The sequence below is a fragment of the Sipha flava genome, unplaced genomic scaffold, assembly GCF_003268045.1.
Source record: "Sipha flava isolate LNK unplaced genomic scaffold, YSA_version1 43_pilon_pilon, whole genome shotgun sequence".
NCBI lineage: Eukaryota > Metazoa > Arthropoda > Insecta > Hemiptera > Aphididae > Sipha > Sipha flava.
In genome coordinates this window covers 2,376,026-2,394,038 of record NW_020273171.1, presented here as the reverse complement: position 1 = coordinate 2,394,038, position 18,013 = coordinate 2,376,026, and the positions used below count along the sequence as shown (strand labels likewise).

At 24.0% G+C, this 18,013-nt stretch overlaps 4 protein-coding genes across 7 annotated transcripts; 3 read left to right on the top strand and 1 right to left on the bottom strand.

The window, feature by feature from the left end:
• The first annotated feature begins 143 nt into the window (after nucleotides 1-143).
• Nucleotides 144-2,306, top strand: LOC112689290 (trafficking protein particle complex subunit 3). Its single transcript, XM_025562928.1, has 4 exons — nucleotides 144-312; nucleotides 1,275-1,469; nucleotides 1,529-1,711; nucleotides 2,163-2,306. The coding sequence occupies exons 1-4, from the start codon at nucleotides 274-276 to the stop codon at nucleotides 2,280-2,282; spliced, it is 537 nt and encodes a 178-aa protein (XP_025418713.1). The 5' UTR covers nucleotides 144-273; the 3' UTR covers nucleotides 2,283-2,306.
• Nucleotides 2,175-14,894, bottom strand: LOC112689287 (HIV Tat-specific factor 1 homolog). 3 transcript variants are annotated; one of them, XM_025562924.1, is made up of 10 exons: nucleotides 14,589-14,739; nucleotides 14,121-14,353; nucleotides 13,171-13,442; nucleotides 12,802-13,009; nucleotides 12,536-12,741; nucleotides 3,594-3,766; nucleotides 3,340-3,526; nucleotides 2,664-2,800; nucleotides 2,416-2,597; nucleotides 2,175-2,265 (listed from the first exon to the last, which is right to left on the bottom strand). In XM_025562924.1, the coding sequence occupies exons 2-9, from the start codon at nucleotides 14,332-14,334 to the stop codon at nucleotides 2,417-2,419; spliced, it is 1,578 nt and encodes a 525-aa protein (XP_025418709.1). In that variant the 5' UTR covers nucleotides 14,335-14,353; nucleotides 14,589-14,739; the 3' UTR covers nucleotides 2,175-2,265; nucleotide 2,416. The 3 variants fall into 3 exon arrangements, with proteins under 3 accessions (XP_025418709.1, XP_025418708.1, XP_025418707.1); XM_025562923.1 differs by lacking the exon at nucleotides 14,589-14,739 and adding an exon at nucleotides 14,807-14,894 and having other exon boundaries at nucleotides 2,215-2,306; XM_025562922.1 differs by having other exon boundaries at nucleotides 2,215-2,306; nucleotides 14,589-14,738.
• LOC112689291 (snaclec coagulation factor IX/factor X-binding protein subunit B-like) lies at nucleotides 5,642-9,341 on the top strand. Of its 2 annotated transcripts, XM_025562930.1 has the most exons (4): nucleotides 5,643-5,996; nucleotides 6,063-6,278; nucleotides 8,286-8,462; nucleotides 9,154-9,341. In XM_025562930.1, exons 1-4 carry the CDS (start codon nucleotides 5,939-5,941, stop codon nucleotides 9,180-9,182), a joined length of 480 nt encoding a protein of 159 aa, XP_025418715.1. In that variant the 5' UTR covers nucleotides 5,643-5,938; the 3' UTR covers nucleotides 9,183-9,341. The 2 variants fall into 2 exon arrangements, with proteins under 2 accessions (XP_025418714.1, XP_025418715.1); XM_025562929.1 differs by lacking the exon at nucleotides 9,154-9,341 and having other exon boundaries at nucleotides 5,642-5,996; nucleotides 8,286-8,680.
• On the top strand, nucleotides 14,890-17,877 carry LOC112689289 (persulfide dioxygenase ETHE1, mitochondrial). The gene is made up of 8 exons (XM_025562927.1): nucleotides 14,890-14,981; nucleotides 15,041-15,152; nucleotides 15,319-15,474; nucleotides 15,536-15,680; nucleotides 15,763-15,948; nucleotides 16,603-16,785; nucleotides 17,619-17,735; nucleotides 17,816-17,877. Exons 3-8 carry the CDS (start codon nucleotides 15,343-15,345, stop codon nucleotides 17,875-17,877), a joined length of 825 nt encoding a protein of 274 aa, XP_025418712.1. The 5' UTR covers nucleotides 14,890-14,981; nucleotides 15,041-15,152; nucleotides 15,319-15,342.
• The last annotated feature ends 136 nt before the right edge of the window (nucleotides 17,878-18,013 follow it).

Below are 18,013 nucleotides of genomic sequence, written 5' to 3'. Positions count from 1 at the left end.
AATTTATATTTTATAAATACTACACTCTGGAATCATGTTAAATTCCATGGTTTATAAATCGTAATCTATAAACCTTGGTTTGATCCTACCTCTGTGCCACAACCACATTACACTATATTATCATATCATAATTACATTAGATCTAATAACTGATAATAAAATGAAATATGATGAAAATTTTGAGTTATTCCTTTAAATCTGTAATTTATATAACTTTAAAATTTACCATTTTGTTGTACTATTTAAATCATCCATTTTAATAGTATTGGTATTATGTCTCGACAAAGTACAAGATTGGACGTCAAAAAAGTTGTAAGTATAAAATATCAATAGGAATATATTTTTAAATAGTTTATTATTAGTATCTAATATGCATTATTTTACTTCAGAAAAATCAAAAAATAAAAGTCTAATATTTGTTATTGCAATTATAATCTTGAGTATGTTTTATTTATATTGTAGCATAAAAAAAAGTATTTAAAATGTATGTTAATATAATATTACAGATAATAATATGTAATTAGATATTTTGTTTTGTTCTACTTCTTTCGTTACTTAACTGTCAATATAATATTATCATAAAGTATTTTTCCTAATCTGTACAATGATTTTAATTAAATTTTAAAGATTTACTATCTAAAGCTACCCGTGTAAAGTCTTTACTTCAAAGATAACACAAAAGATCATGAACCATAGAAGATTGATTATTTTTTATAATTATATTATTGTAAAAAAAAAAAAAAACTTTAATTTGCAAAATAATTAATTGTTGTAATTGTTTAACTAAAATTGTACTATTTTTATTGCCCAATGTGAAGAGAAACAAATTATTAGATATTCATTCAATTTCTATTGTAATTTTTGATAATAAGCTAATAAAAGATTAAGTATTTAAACAATCCAAATTTACTTACTTTTACAAAAGTTAACTTATTATTATCATTTAAATATATTGAATACTAATAAGTACATCTTACATTTTAATAGCCATATGAATAAATAAAAATTAAAATTACTACTTATAACTACTAAAAATACCTTCTTCTTGTTCTTATTCTTCTTCTCCTTTGTCTTTCTCTCAACTATTTGGAGTTGGGCACCCTTGTCCTAAACCTCCACTTGTCTCACTTTTCTACATCCCCTATGCACACACTAACATCCCTTATGAACTAAAACAACTAACTACCACTTAAAAATGTCCTATTACTTAGCATATCAATATGAATTTCCTAATACATTTTTAAAACATTATTTAATGTATAACTTGTTTTCAGAATTCAGAATTATTTACTTTAACTTATGGTGCCATAGTATCACAACTTATGAAAGACTACGAAAATGTTGAAGATGTTAACAAACAGTTAGATCGAATGGGTTATAACATTGGTGTGCGAATGGTTGAAGATTTTTTAGCACGTACTAATGCTGGAAGATGTTATGATTTGAGAGAAACAGCTGATAAAATTCAGGTTTCTGTTTATTTTAAATATTATTTTATTGTTCATAATTGATCAATGTTTTATTATAGTATGCGTTTAAAATGTATTTGGGTATTACTCCAGCTTTAACTAATTGGAGCGCTGCTGGAGATGAGTTTTCATTAACATTTGACACTAATCCATTAACGGAATTTGTTGAACTACCTGATAATTATCAAAATCTCAAATACAGCAATATACTTTGTGGAGCCTTGAGAGGATCATGTGAAATGGTACTTAGTACATTTTAAAGTTGTAATATATTGACAAAAAAAAAATACATTTATTTATTAGTTAAAGTCATGTTGATTTGTGTAATATTTGTAAATATGTTATAAATCAAATCAAATAATTGGTGAAACTTGAAAGTATTTTAAATTATACAAGATCATATTGATTTAAATTGTTGAATTATTTTGAACAAATTAAAAACATAATGAACTATATTATTATTTCTTTTCTTACATTATTATTCCACAAAAATTACATCAGTTTAATCATTTCTAAGAATAGTAAAATTTTACTGACACAATATTTATAACTTATAAATAAAGTTAAAAAAAAAATTATAATTATACAATTTTAGTTATACTTAACCCTTTTTATCTAAATATTAAAAATAATTTTGATACTTAAAAAATGTGAAGTTTAAGATAATATTTTATAGTTATTTTATATTTCTAGGTACAAATGGATATATCATGTTGGTTTGTACAAGATCAATTAAAAGGTGATTTAGCCACTGAATTACGAATTAAGTTCAACAAACGGCTAGAAGATGCTATACCTGCTGGAGAAGACTAATTAGAACTTGCACAATTCTGTAAACTATATAATATATATATATTTTAATTTTTTTTTTTTTATACTTTATTATTTCTTGAAATATATTTGTTATAACTCAAAATAAATATTATCTAATTAAAAAATATATTACTTCAATTACAGGTTGATTGATTTGTTAATGGTGTTTCATCATCACTTTCACCACCACTTTTTGTTTTTACTGAATCACCATCAGAATCGTGAGCATCATTTTTTTCAGTACTACCAGTGGCCACTAAATATGCTTCCCATTTTCTTAATCTCTCTTCAGTTTCTTCCGGTGTTTCTATAACCCTATATAGTAAATAAAAAATAAATCATTTTTATGTATTTTTCCAAATTATTTTAAAGTATAACAACTTGTATTTAGATTTTCCATCCCATATTTCAGCAGTAATTTTTCGTTGGCCAAACCACCGATTATTTAATAGTTGTACACAAGCTTCAGCTGCATCAGGCTCTTTAAAGTTAATCTGAGCCACACCCTCCGGATGTCTCTAAAAAATGAATAACAAAATTAAAAAGACTTATATCAAAATAATTGAATGATTCGATTATTTCAAATAATCGAATTGTTTGATTATTCCCATTGCTAATCACAATATCAATAAAAAAATATTTTCAAAAGACAAGACTTTAAATATTAATTCAAATAATAATAAAATTAAATCTATGTATCAAGTAGCAAGATAACTTGCTCATTATTCTTTAAAAGTTTATTTTACTTGATATATTTATTAATTTATTGAATTTATGGTTGTTATTAATTTATTTATTCTGGTATTAATCCTTAGATCTAAGTAAAAAAAAAAAAAAAAATACTAACTACAATATATGTGTAAATATATATCATATAATATTATTTAACCAAATCTAATAATAAATCAATTAAATTAATAATTATCAAGTATTTAATAAGATGTAATTTTTAATTAGACATCTAGAAATGAAATGTGTGTACATACATAGACCACCAAACTGATTTTGGTTATTAATAAAAATCTATTGCATAATGATGACTCCCTATAATACTTACATCATACACAACTACTTTTTTTACGACACCACACTTTGAACATTCTTCCCGAAGATCCTTTTGGTATTCTAAGAGTAATGACACATCATTATCAAATGTTTCTTTTTCAAATAAATTTTTGACAATTACAACACTCTCGTGTTTTCCTTTTTCGCCTCTCATTTTATCAGGTCTCCAATCGAATAACCTAGAAAGAAAAAAAATGTTAAGAGTAATATAAATATTTTATTTAAAACTAATATAAAACAAATTACTTCTCCTGAATTTTTTTTATCTTTTCTTTATCCTTTCGCTTTTTTTTTTTTGGTTTCAATGATGGATCATATTTTTCTCCACGCATAGTAAATTTTGCCTTCTCTACACGAATTTCTTTTTCTCGAAATCTATAACCATCTAACAGCTTTAATGCTAGATCCACAGATTCTTTCTAAAAATATAGAATAACATAAATCAATAATAAAACCCACATTCATTGATTCTTAAATAACGTGTTTTTCATCAATAATTTATAATAGCGTCATTGAAAATAGAAAATTACAAGGTTATTTAATGAATTTGTCACTATTTTCTGCACATCGTAAATACTTATGATGTCATATCGTAAAAACTTATTATTAACATTAATACTTGTCTACTATAACTCATAACCACATGAGAATATATTGACAAATGATTGATATAAGTAGCCTATAAAACTCTAAACAGAATAAGTAACTCAACTTCGTCATAAAATGGGTGTAACTAGCCTCATCATACTTCACAATAAACAAATAATCAATACAATTAAATTTAAGTAACAAATATTACAAATAAAAATAAATTATTTTGAATGGTAAATTATAGTAACATTATACATAAAAAAAGAGCACCAAATTAATTTATATGACATAAAAAAAAAATATATTTTACCCCCGGTTAATATTTAAAATTAAGTAGGTATTTAAATAAAAACATATTTAATACGCAGACATGCAGTGTTAATAAATCAAATTAATTTCAAAACATATAAGTTACACAGAAAATCGTTACAAAAATCACTCCGTAGAATATACGGACTGATTTTTGTATAATAGCATATTATAATTTCGATTTGTAATGTTTTTAATAAAGAGCGACAAAACAATTTTTGCTTTAAGACGGAAAATATGTAACGACAGGCCTAATTGTGATAATAGTGAATCAAATGTGGTAAAACGCCCAATTTATAAAGATCATTTTTATAATTATAAATTAACTCAAAACATTTAAAAATATATATTTTTAATCAATAATGCGAACTCCCAATTAGTTGTATAATACTAATTATAATAATGGACTGGATGAAATCATCATATACTCCTTTAAATATTTAATTTTTGATTCAAAAAATTATCGTACCCCAAGTAAGAATTTTAAACCACTTTACGGCCTATAATTATTATTTTTACCAAAGCACCAAATATCGATGGATAAAGGTACAATTAAATTACATAAAACCGCTTTTTAAGGTGTGGTGAATTGAGTAAATTCAGTACAATACATAGTTTTTTTATGATAATAATTATTTCAGGAAGGGCGTTAACTTGCAAATTATATATTGTTGTTTTTGAGAGGAGTGACTTTAAGGGAGAGGAGTGACTTTAAGGAAAAATACTGTCAATAATCTATATGTATACCATACAATACATATATATTCCTAAACACCTTAAGATATTTTTTTAAAAACCTGCATAGAATTGTTGAAAAACCAAAAATAAAATGAATCTATCATAATTCTAAAATAAATAAAAAAAAAAGATATGTTGAACAATTAAATTATTTTGAATATCAATGAAAACGTGATTAATTATATACTAGGTTCATTTTATAACGACTTTTTCAGTATCATGTTATTTAAATACTTAAATAAATACCTCTAGTGACTATAGTAGTATAATACTTTAGTATAAAAAACTAGTAATATAATACCTATTTAAATTATTACTATAAATCGATATTTATAATTAAACATAATTAAATTCATAAAAGTAGTATAATTATAATTACATAAAATTATATACCATTCATTTTAAACCAATAAAAAATAAAACGAGTATATACACGCTTTACAAAAAAAATATAAAAAAAAAATTAATTTATAATTCATACTTTTCATCTCTAAGATTAAATAACAATTAATGAAGTACTCACGCAAATTTTAAAAGTTGAAATTTCATTATCTGTAAATGTTTTTGGATTGGATAATTATTTTATTTTAGAAAAATACTAATTTTTAGATATTTAATATTCAATATTCATATGATATTATGGGAACCCTAGTACAACCACATATTATAAACTAAACATAATAATTATAAGTACCAGTAAATCTACAAACTTATTTGAATGTTAATTTTCTCCCAAAAATGTTTAAAATATTATATACAACAGTGATTGCAGTTCATGGAATGATGTTATATGATTGACTGAGTAACAAAACTTGCCTGAAGGTTGAATAATGATTATAAAACTGTAATACTAATGGGTCATCAGTAACATTTCAGTACTGAAGTGTAACTGAACCAGCACAGTTCAAAAATTCTTAAAGTTTTATTAGTATAATAATTTTTTTAAACTGAAAATGAATTTCAAAACATTACCAAAAATAATTTTGTTTTACCATTATTTATTGTTAAATGGTAGATAGAAAAATAATATTTTTTTTATTTATAAATATGGATACATTTGTTTTTTATATTTTACAGTCTTATTTTTTACAAGCGAATCAAAACTGATGTACAATTGTAAAAATGGGTTTTCAAAATTTGGAAATAACTGTTTCTATTTAAGTACAAAAACAGCGACATGGCAAGAAGCTTATTTTGAATGTAAATATTTAGCAAAAGGAAGTAAACTTGCTGTGCTTTACAAAGAAGTGGATGATCATAATATAAGAAAATTTTTGAAATACAGACATACAGGTAAGATTATTAAATTATTCCAAAGCCAATGAATAAAAACTATTAAAACATAGATGATATCAATATATAATTTAATTTTTATAGGAATTAGTACCAATAAATAAAATAACCATAAAATAAATGGTTCATATAAAACATTTCTTAAAGATAATGTTTAAATAAATGTTTTAAATCTATTAATAGTAACAGGGACGGCCGAGGGGGAGGGCAATAGGGGCAGTTACCCAGGACTCCGCGCCTAAATTATAATTAAGTCCCCGCGGTTCTGATTAAACTGAATTCAAAATATTTTATAAATATAAATGATAAGACCCAACGTTTATTTTGCCCAGGGCCTCGCAAACTCTAGCACCATCATTGAATAGTAATAACTAGAGCACGGATTTATATGCAAAGAAAAAGTAGCTACATCTGCAATTATATGCATTATATTACACTTTATAAAATGTGTTTTTTAAAAAACCACCCTTTTATACCAAATCAAATTCTAAATATTTTATTAAAAACAAAAAAAAATGATAATAACCACTGCTTTATATTTAAAATTATTTAAATCAATATAAAACTTTTAAGAAACTTAAAAACGAGATTAAAAATAAAAAAAAAAACTAAAAATAAATATTTTAGATCAATTGTAGTTACCTACTCTCAAAAAACTAATAGAAAACTTAAAAAAAATACAAAAATTTTTAATTTATTAAAAACCCATTAAATATGCATATTATATTATGATGAGCAAAATATGCAATATAAAATTTGGTGTTTAAATTTGTTGTGATATGAATCGTAAACATTTTAAACCTCCATAAACGTGCATACACTTAGTGCAAACATGCAAATGCATATAAATCCAGGCTCTAGTAGGTAATAACAAATAAAGTATAATATATTTTAATAATTAATTAAACTATGAGAATCTAACTATGTAAAATTATATCTTTGTATAATAAATACAAAAATAACAAATTAATGTATGAAATTGTGAATATCAATTAGTAATTAAAATTAATAAATTGTAACTATAAAATAAATATCTACATTTTTATTGAAAATCAATACCTAAATTTCTTAATTTATCATATTATTATATATTAATATTTATCATAATTCTAGTAAGGAATCTAGTAGAATCATATAATTGTAAAATGTTATGCTTTGTTACCTCTTAATTATAAAGATTTTTAAAAACTAATATTTTTATGAAGGCTATTGATATACCATACTTTTTTAAATAGCAATAATAGACTAATAATAAAAATGTCTTTATTTAGCTTTTTTAATGTTGTAATGAGTGATACATTAGTTATACCATGCAGGGTCGGCTCCAGAGCCTTGTTGGGGGGGGGGTTAAGTTATAATTTTACAAAATCCTATAACAAAAAGAAAACTTTTACAACACAAATTCAAGTCGTCTTTTTTTAAAATTAGCAAAAATATCATTAATATGATCTATTTGATCTAGAATATCTACTTGTGATATACATTATTTAGACATAATACTGATAGTCTATCTTCAGTTATCATAGAACGAAGCCAAGTTTTTGTCTCTGAAGTGTGGAGAAACACTCCTTTCAACCATCATACCTCTATGGCTATATCTACATACTTGTCGTATGATAGTACATATTATAGTATGCATTTCTTGTTAACAATATACATTTTTTTATAAATACGGTAAGAGCTTGGGAGGGAGCCACGGCCCCTAGGGCCCCCCTGGAGCCGCCCTTGGTATCATGGTAAAAGCTTACCCCATTCAACTTTTAAATGCTTTTTTCAAATATTAAGTATAATATGAACTCTGTTTTCATTCTTGCTTATTTATTTATTATATTACTTAAAGATTAAACTATGATAAAAGGTTTACAGATTTATAAAATATTAAAATCATCTGATTATGATTATATATTTTAATTTTTAATAATTTTATATTATGTTGATTGATAAAAATCAATTTAAACCAAAATATTATATTTTTAAAATTAAATTAAATTGTTATTATTATATTAGAAATAAAAGAAAGATGGATAGGAGGACTTTACGATTGGAACCAGGACCAATGGAAATGGGCGACATCAGGACGTAAAATACAATACAACCATTTTGAGAAAATACCATATTTTGATCAAAATGATAAATTTATGTGTATGGCAATCGATCCAAATATTAATTACAAATGGACTGCACGTAATTGTTTAGAAAAAAACTATTTTATATGTGAAACAAAGCCTCAACCTGAGTGTATTGTTTAAAATATTTAAGTACTACAGTTAAAAAATTACACTAACAAAAACATAATAAAAGTAAAATATCCAAAAAATAACCTACTTGTCGAAAAATTTAATAATTTTTCAATTTTATTATAATGATATACTTCTACATATTTCAGAGGATCTTACAACTAACCTGAGTTATTACAACTTAGTTATAATATACTAAGATTTAAATATTAAAATTTTAAAAATTAAATTTAAAAGTTCAATTTAAAAAAATAAATATTTTCAACTATGTTTTGTTATGGTAACAATTTTAACTAAAATATAAAAAAAACTGCTATATTTATTATTATTTATTATCTTGATAATATAGAACAAAGATGTTTAATAATTTAGAAATAATGATAGAATAATTTAAAAGGTTGAAACTTTAAACTAACAAATTTTTATTTAAATACACGCACCTTATTCTAAAACTCCAAGGGGACATCAACCGAATTGTTGATGCTCCCTAGAATTTTTATTGTACAGAATCAAACAGATATATTATTTACACTTTCATCCTCAGGTTTTAATAAGAGTAAAATAATTATCACTACTTTAATAAAATAAGGTTTTCCATAAAATGTTAATTACTTTTTTTTTTTGTGTATATGTTATAGGCAACGTACACATTGCTCAGGCAATTTGAACCTCAAATATAAATAAATAATTACAAAGTACAAAGCTTCTTGAAAAATACAAAATTTGACTAGTTAATCGTATACATCATAAGTAGGGTTGGGATTTTATAGCATTTACATATTTCTTATGAGATGCTTAAAAAATAACAGAGTAAGCTAAAAATGTGTTTCATAATACAAAGAACTCAAATAAAAAATTTTATTTTGCCTTTTTTTTACATATTTTGCGATTTTTAGTTTATAGTTTTTTTTTGGATTTTTTAAGACTTTTTTGCATTTTATCAGTGTTTTAATCAAAATCGGGCATATTTTATGAAATTGTATTTTGGTAAACGTGTTTTTTGATTTTTGTTGATCGAATTTTCATGATTTAAAATTTTAATTTTACTTTTAAATTAAATTATAAATATATAGATTAAGTAAATAGACCGATTACGCTAATGCAACTCTGTACAATCACAGCAATAATATATAGATAAGTAGGTATAATATAATACATTAATTTTGTTTCAGTTATTTGGTTCTATTTTTGTTATCTGCTGATTTTGTTGGGTTTTTTTGTCGATTTCTACTAAATCTACTAATAACCGAGTATCAACGAACGAGTAGAATTCACTTTATACAGTCCACATTCGTCTCTAGTGCTCGTATAAAATTATTAAATAATAAATTTCCTTTTTTTTTTTGTTGTTTTATTGCATATTTTTAGTGCATATTTAGCAATTTTCAAGGTAATATTTTAGCACATATTTATGTAATTTTAAGTGCTATAAAATCCCAACCCTGATCATAAGTAACAATTATTGTTCATTTATTGTTGTCTGATTGAATAACATTATATTATATTACTATATTATTTTTATCAATCTAATATGCAAATATGAGATCTGATATGGCACCAAGAAACTAATTTATTTCCCACTCTGCTATAATTAACGATAATTAAAAAAAGTATGCAAATACTAGAAGTACCTAATCCTAGATATAAGATAAAATAATATAAATATTGAGTAATAAAATATTGATATTTTATACTTTGTTCTGTATTATAATAAAAGTATTATAAATTATTTGTAAAATATTTTCCAGTTATAATTATACAAGTATTATTAATATTTTTGTTCTAGTTTCAAATTGCCTCTTATTCCATATTGCCCGTAATATATATATATATATATATATATTTGTATTTAAATGTATCTTTCTTCTTTCAGTCTTCAATCTTAAGATTGGTTTGCTGCAGTTCTCCATGCGTCGCTATCGTTACTCAACTCCTTTAATTCCTAATAACTATTCTTCCCCATGTCAATTATGATTTGTTTCATGTACATGGACCTAGCAACTTAACCTAACCTTGGTCTTCCTCTTTCTATATTGCCTTCAAGGTCGCCTTCATGACGCTTTTGATAGATTCTCATGGCGTAGTAGATGTCCTATCATTTTAGCTCTTCTAACTTTAATGGTATACCATAGTACTTTCTTTTCTTTTATTCTATTTAGTACTGCTTCATTCGTTATTTTATCAATCCATTTAATTCTTAACATTTTACGATAACACCACATTTCGAAGGCTTCTAGTTTTATTTTATCTATTGCACTGATTGTCCAAATTCCACAGCCATATAAGGCAATACTCCATACATATCTTTTTAAAAACCTTTTCCTTACTTCTAAGGCCACACTATTGGTGGTTAATAGGTGTTTTTTATTCTTGAAAGCCATCTTTGCTTGTGCTATTCTATTTAGAATTTCATCCTTACATCTTTATTCATTTATATATGTATATATATATTGTTCCTTTTGGCTGCCCTTCTTAAGAGAAAAGTTATAATGATTTAATGCAGATTACAAGAAAACAAATACTATGAATCAGCGGTTCTCAAACTGTACTTCGCAGAGCCTTAGAACTCCCCAAGAGAAGTTTTAGGGGCTCTGTGGGCATATCTGAATTAATTAAATTTATATATTTTTATATTTCATAGTTATCGAGGAAAAACACTGATATGATTATTTGAATTATGCAAATAATGGTACGTTTTAGTGACACCCATTTCATTTATAACTCAGACTTCTGATAAAATTATGTTATTCCAACTTCATTACTTGAATGGTATTTTCACAAAATTAAATCAAGTAAATTTATCAATATAACGTAAAATAACCACAATTTTTATGGCAAAAAATAAGTTTGAATTTTAAATTGTGTGTTTTTCTCAATATAAAATGTTGATAATTATTATTGTCTCTAATATAAATTCCTAATTTTCATAATTCCATACATTTTTTTTAAAAATATAAGGGTTCTGCGAACAAAAATATTTAACCACTACTGCTATAAATGTATTATTAGTATTTAAAAAATGCAAGTTTCTTAGTTTTTTATTTTTTATATCACATGCTTAGGTAAACTAGTGCATCAACTTAAAAGATCAGAAAATAGACATAAATGATTTAGATATTTATTTTTCTCAAAACTTTCTTAATATATTGAAAAGACTGAAAATAATGATAAACATAAACCATCAAGCATTTACATTTCTTCAAATTATTTAAATTTTAGGGCTGATTCTAAAATATTTAATTTAAGATTAAAAAATCAGATATTTTAGTTTATTAGTTTATTTTTATTAACATTTCAAGCCTAAAGTATGGTAAGTATAATTTATTAGGGAGATATCTCATCAATACTCTTCAATATTGAATTAGAGGAAATGATTATTTAAGTATAAAACACCGGTTAAGGAGTCAAACTTCAAAAATCTAAAACTATTAAACTATTATATGCTATTGACATAGTAAAACTGTCCAAAACTGAGAGCGATCTTCAAAATTTGGCAGAAACTCTCATGGATGAAAGTAAACAAATAGGCTTAATTATAAATGAAGAAAAAAGAAAGTACATGGTATTGACATAATAACTAAAATTCAAAATAAAAGAATAGAAGTAAGACGTGTATAGTGAGGTTGATAACAGAAAATCAGTCAAATTACCAACTGGATACAGAAGATCAAAAAACCACTCAGCCGTCCAAGAAAAAGTGGAAAGTCAGAATTTATAAGAACCTAGCTATGATAGGAATTCTGAATGGTAAAGAGCTAGTCATGGATAGAGACAAATAGAGGAAATTGGTCATTATGGACCTGATATAATGAAGCAATAGAGTACAAGTTTTAACCTGAATGGCTTATCCAACTTATGTATCTAGCCTGTAAACGAATATTATTTATTGCCTAATTATTTTGGTAATAAAAATAAAAATGTTAATAACTATCTGGTTTATACATTTATATTAAAATTAACAGAATTCAATTGCTTTAAATGTAATGAATTTATCAAAAAATAAAATGTTAATAATAATACCTTGATATAGGTACATAGACCATCTCCTTTAAGAAAATCAGTTCCTCGTTCTGTGTAGAGTTTAATTTTCATTTGGCCATTGTCAATATCTTTCATGATAAGTCCACACTTTTGCATTAAATCAATAAATTCTTGTTCAGTTATATCTAATGGCAAATTTGACACATATACTTTTGTGTTATGTTCTTCATCAATTTCAAACCAATCTATAAATAATTTAAAGGAGTTATAAAGTGTACATTATTAGACAGTATATTTATAAATACCTGGTTCAGAAGGTTGAGGGTATTTTCTTTTCTCTATTTCAGATGTTTCAATAGGTGTATGTAAATCAGACTCTGGTTGATTTTCAATACTTTTTGTTTCACTTGCATTTAATGAATCTGCACTAGTGTTATTCACACTTACAGTATTATTATCATATGAATTAAATCCATAGCTAAGTTGGTAATGGGCCAAAAAATCATCATCAATCTAAAAATATAATATATAAAATCAACTGCAACATTTTCACAATTTTTTTTACAAAACCACAATGCATCTCTAATGTAATATTTATTAAAGATTAAAAAAACAGACAAATATATTATTGTACACAAGTTATTATTTTAAGAAAACATATATTAATAATTTACCTTAGGAAACCAAGCATTTTTTTCTCTATCCCAAATATATACAGTTCCATCAGCTGGATCAGTATATGTTTGGGTTAATCCATCATGTCCATACTTTCCTTTACTCATGTCTTGTCGTTTGACTGTACGTTGAATTTTCTTTTTCTCATCATCGTCATCAAATTCTTCACCATCATAACTATCATCCTCAGTTTTTTCTTCCACCAAACTTATTGATTCCTTAACTTCAACTTCCCATTTATTTAACTTTAAATCCCATAAGTAGGAAATATCTAAATTAACAATAATAATAATTTAGTTATGAATATTTCATAATATACAATTAAATTACTACTTTCAAAACTACAATATTAAACTGTTGGTATACTGTTTTTATTTTGAAACATAAACTTCACAGTATGTTTATAATAACCAGTGGCAAATCCAAGGGGGAGAGGGTTATTATTATTAATTATAATATTTTAATATTTTAATAAATTGTATTAAAACTATTTTAAAATAATGGAAATACATTTTTTAATTTGGTGGTGTGGAGGTTATAGGTTAATTCTCAAAACATTTTTTACCTAACTTACCCAAAAGTGTTTAGTCCCTGCCATTTAAAAATCATGACTACACCATTTTTTATAACTATGAATATTAAAATCTGATTATGATTAACAAATACATGATAAAATAAACTTAATAAAGTGAAAATAGTAAATTATTAAATCTCAAAATTTATGAATAAATATTGAAATTAATTATTTAGTCATAAATAAATCTAAATTGGTTAAAAATAAAGTTAGTAATTATATTCAGATTTTTGTTTATATTCTTTTTTCACTTAATCTATAAAATTCATTTGGTTATAAGACTCACTTTATGCAGGTCCTAAAGTGAGTCTTATAAGTGGCATCTACTGTAAATGTTTATAATTAGCTATTTACTCCTAATGTAATGATACATACTTGTTTGTTTATCAACATATTTGTATGTTTTACGAATTTCATCATACTCATAATTTTCAAAGCCTTTTTCAATCCATTTCTTTTTTTCCTTATTCCAAGTATATTCTTTTTTAGTATTGGGATCTGTATAAACGCACACATCATCTATGTATTTATAGTTACCATCATCGGAGTTTGAAATATTTGGTGCAACTGATGTTGAAATAGATTCCATGATAATAAATTATAAATTCCTTGAAAAAAAATAATGATTTAATTTTATAAGTAGAAAATATTTAATGTATTTTTAATGCATACTTAAAAACAACAACAAATACAGACTATGAACACTCTGAAAGGGTTATATTTTATAACAGTACATCATATTTTGAGTTAAAAAGTAATACTAATATACTTTTATAGGTCCGAAATACTTACAAATAAATTAAAATTTATCAAACATTTAAAAACTAAGATTACTTAACTTACCTTTATAACTTACGGAGTATAAGATTTTTTCAACTCAAATAACAATACAAATAACATTTTTAATAACTTATCATTTTAATTTGAAGTTATGAATACGAATAAAAATATCATTTACGCAGAACCGACTTTATTGGAACTTATGTCTATGATTGAAATATGTATTGATAAAATTTAAATATCTTATCACTATTTATCATATTAAACAAAATCATACATACAATTATTATCTATGGATAGACCATGCATTCGTGCCCTAAGATCATGGGTGTACACTGATGATAATGAGAGATTAAGTTAAAATTTTTCTTAGGTTCATGTTGAAACATCACCATATTACCTACTTCAATTTTTACCCGTCTACGGAAGAAGCAGGATTTTCAGTTGTATTTATGGGTATAAATTAAAAATTTAATTAATAATATAAGTATAAATTATGTTTATAACAATTATAGCTTCATAACTGTTTATCGATAACCAATTAAATTGAATAAATGGCTGTGGAATTTAAAGTGTCAATTTAATTTGGTACAACGTAATGGAATAATCTGCCATTTAAATAATAAAGTAAGTAAATATTATATTTCAGTTGAAAGGAATAAGCCGCAGAGGACATTAAATTTTGAATACATGTGTATTAGTAAATTATGATAAAATTCGTCCTTGGCCTATGTATCATAATTTGATTATTCTTTATCACTGGTCACTAACACTATAATTATTTATTTTACAGAAATTAAATTTCTTTGATGGAATTATGATAGCAGCTACTTCTTTATGCCGACCTCTTAGACAGCGCACTTCTAGTGGAAACTTACTCAGTGGATTTTCAAAAACAACAGTGATGAATGACTGTAGATTTGCTCAAGATTCATTCTTGTTTCGACAGGTTATTTTAATTTTTAATAATTCATCCTATAAATTCTTATTATACGTTTAATTTTATACAGTTGTTTGATAAAGAATCTTCAACATATACGTACCTGTTAGCTGATTATGTTGCAAAAGAAGCAATCATTATTGATCCTGTCATTGAACAAGTGGAACGTGATCATTCGATTCTTAAACGATTGGGCTTGAATCTTTTATACTGCGGTAAGTAATTTTTATTTTCTTAAGGACATTTGGTAATTTAATGTTAAAACATTATTATGATACATATGTAATTTCATTTTAGCTAATACACATGTACATGCTGATCACATTACGGGTACTGGTGAATTAAAAAAACTACTACCAACATGTGAAAGTATTATTTCTTTGAGTAGCGGTGCTAAAGCTGATGTCTATGTTAAATCTGGAGATGAAATACAGTTTGGTCGTTACTCAGTTGAAGTTAGACAAACTCCAGGGCATACAAATGGTAAAAATGATTGTCTTGTAAATTAATATACACAAATAAAATGGAATAGGTCAATATCAAAGATAACATATTTAAGACATGAAAATAAAAAATTTAATTAATTTTGTGTGGTTCTGAGTAAATGAAAAAAATTACCCTCTTTTATTTGTATTTTTATTTATTTATAATAGATGATTTTTATTTAAATTAATAATACATTTATTATACTGAAATATATTGTTTTAAATAGTCTAACTTATGGCTGCTCATAAACGTCATAACAGATTGTCATAAAATAACTGTACACTATAAAAATAAAAAAGTTTAAATAACATTTTTGTCTATTATCACAAACAGCAATCAAATTAATTAATTATAACATAGATAGTGTAGTAAATCAATTTATATATTTTTTATGGTATATAAATACAATATGAACACTTAATCAATTTATTTTATAAAATAACATTATGAAACCTAAACAAAAATCATTTCTACTTTTATTTCAGTCAAATGTTCTAAAATCATTATTAAACTATTTTGATTGAAGGTTAATGTATAATTTCTTGTTTTTGATATTTTAATCAATTTTTAATTATATATTATTTATACTTACGTACTTAGTATTTCATATACTTTGTACTTAAACAACATATATTATTTTATTATTTATAGGTTGTGTTACATTTGTTTGTCATGATGAAGCAATAGCACTCACAGGAGATTGTTTAATGATTGGTGCTTGTGGACGTACTGACTTTCAAGAAGGAGATGCCAAAACATTATATTCTTCTGTTCATGAACAAATATTTTCATTACCTGATTATTATAAAATATATCCTGCACATGATTACACAGGTGTGTTCTTATGTATATTTTTCTTAACCTGTATATATTTAGTACAATTATTAATAATATGATAGGGAGAAATGGAGAGGTTATATGATGACAGTGATGGCTCTTAATGGGCTGACAAGCTGATGATGATGATGATGATTAATAGTAATAATTAAAAATATTTATTTTTTTTAATTATTATTTTTAAAATTAAAAATTTATAAATAATTTAGTATATCCAATATCAGTACAATATTTGTCAAATTGTATTTTGATTAATATTTTAATATATAATATAATATAATAAATTATACGTATATATATATATGTATTTAAATAAATATATTTACTCATTTACTGATATTTAGACTACATGTTCAAATAAACTTATATTTGAAGATTTTATAAAAATTTATTTTATTTTGGATACTATAGTTAAATCTATCAAACCTATTAACATAGTTTGTATGAGTAATTTTTATGTTATTTTATATATTAGGAAGTTATAGTTCATTTATTTCTTATTTTAATCTTTTTTAATTTTTTTCATACTTAATTTAAAATTAGTAGACATTTTACTGAAAAAAATGATTTGTTTTCCTTTAGGTCTAAGATTATATCAAGTGCAAAATTTATATTTTATAAATTATTCCATGCTAATATTTTCATTTTCTGGTTTATTTTATTTATATCAACTCTTAATTTTTTTTAGCATCTATATTTTTTTTATTAATTTTAAATTATTTAAAAATAATGCTTTTAACAATTCTTGATTATGTTAATTTTTAGCATTCTTAATTACATACAATTAAAGTTTAGTAAGCATAGTATACCTACATATATTTTTATTTTAGGTCAAACTGTTACTACAGTTGGAGAAGAAAAGGCTTATAATCCACGTCTTACAAAATCATTGGATGAATTTATTGAAATTATGAACAATTTAAATTTAGCATATCCTAAAAGAATTGGTTAGTAATTAATACATTTACTATTTAAATATGTCTATTATTTCATGGTATATTTTAAAGAAATTAATTTTTACTTTCAGATGTTGCTGTGCCAATGAATTTAAAATGTGGCATACAAGACGAATTTAAAAATAATAATTGAAAATTGTGTTACCATAAAAAAATTATTTTTAAATGATAAATTTGTTGAAATTATTTCAATATTATTATATTTATGCAGAAATAATAAATAACAAATTACTAAATACTTTTTTTTTTTTTAATGGCATTGTGGGAAT

What these genes read in the sequence shown, in the direction of transcription:
- LOC112689290 (XM_025562928.1), top strand. Translation starts at nt 274, where the DNA reads ATGTCTCGACAAAGTACAAGATTGGACGTCAAAAAAGTT. An exon ending in AAACAGCTGATAAAATTCAG is followed by an intron (nt 1,470 to 1,528) that starts GTTTCTGTTTAT and finishes GTTTTATTATAG; the next exon opens with TATGCGTTTAAAATGTATTT. An exon ending in TGAGAGGATCATGTGAAATG is followed by an intron (nt 1,712 to 2,162) that starts GTACTTAGTACA and finishes TTATATTTCTAG; the next exon opens with GTACAAATGGATATATCATG.
- LOC112689291 (XM_025562929.1), top strand. Translation starts at nt 5,939, where the DNA reads ATGAATTTCAAAACATTACCAAAAATAATTTTGTTTTACCATTATTTA. An exon ending in CCATTATTTATTGTTAAATG is followed by an intron (nt 5,997 to 6,062) that starts GTAGATAGAAAA and finishes TATATTTTACAG; the next exon opens with TCTTATTTTTTACAAGCGAA. An exon ending in TTTGAAATACAGACATACAG is followed by an intron (nt 6,279 to 8,285) that starts GTAAGATTATTA and finishes TTATTATATTAG; the next exon opens with AAATAAAAGAAAGATGGATA.
- LOC112689287 (XM_025562923.1), bottom strand. Translation starts at nt 14,334, where the DNA reads ATGGAATCTATTTCAACATCAGTTGCACCAAATATTTCAAACTCCGAT. An exon ending in ATATGTTGATAAACAAACAA is followed by an intron (nt 13,443 to 14,120) that starts GTATGTATCATT and finishes TTGTTAATTTAG; the next exon opens with ATATTTCCTACTTATGGGAT. An exon ending in CCCTCAACCTTCTGAACCAG is followed by an intron (nt 12,742 to 12,801) that starts GTATTTATAAAT and finishes AATTATTTATAG; the next exon opens with ATTGGTTTGAAATTGATGAA.
- LOC112689289 (XM_025562927.1), top strand. Translation starts at nt 15,343, where the DNA reads ATGATAGCAGCTACTTCTTTATGCCGACCTCTTAGACAGCGCACTTCT. An exon ending in ATTCATTCTTGTTTCGACAG is followed by an intron (nt 15,475 to 15,535) that starts GTTATTTTAATT and finishes AATTTTATACAG; the next exon opens with TTGTTTGATAAAGAATCTTC. An exon ending in AACTCCAGGGCATACAAATG is followed by an intron (nt 15,949 to 16,602) that starts GTAAAAATGATT and finishes TATTATTTATAG; the next exon opens with GTTGTGTTACATTTGTTTGT.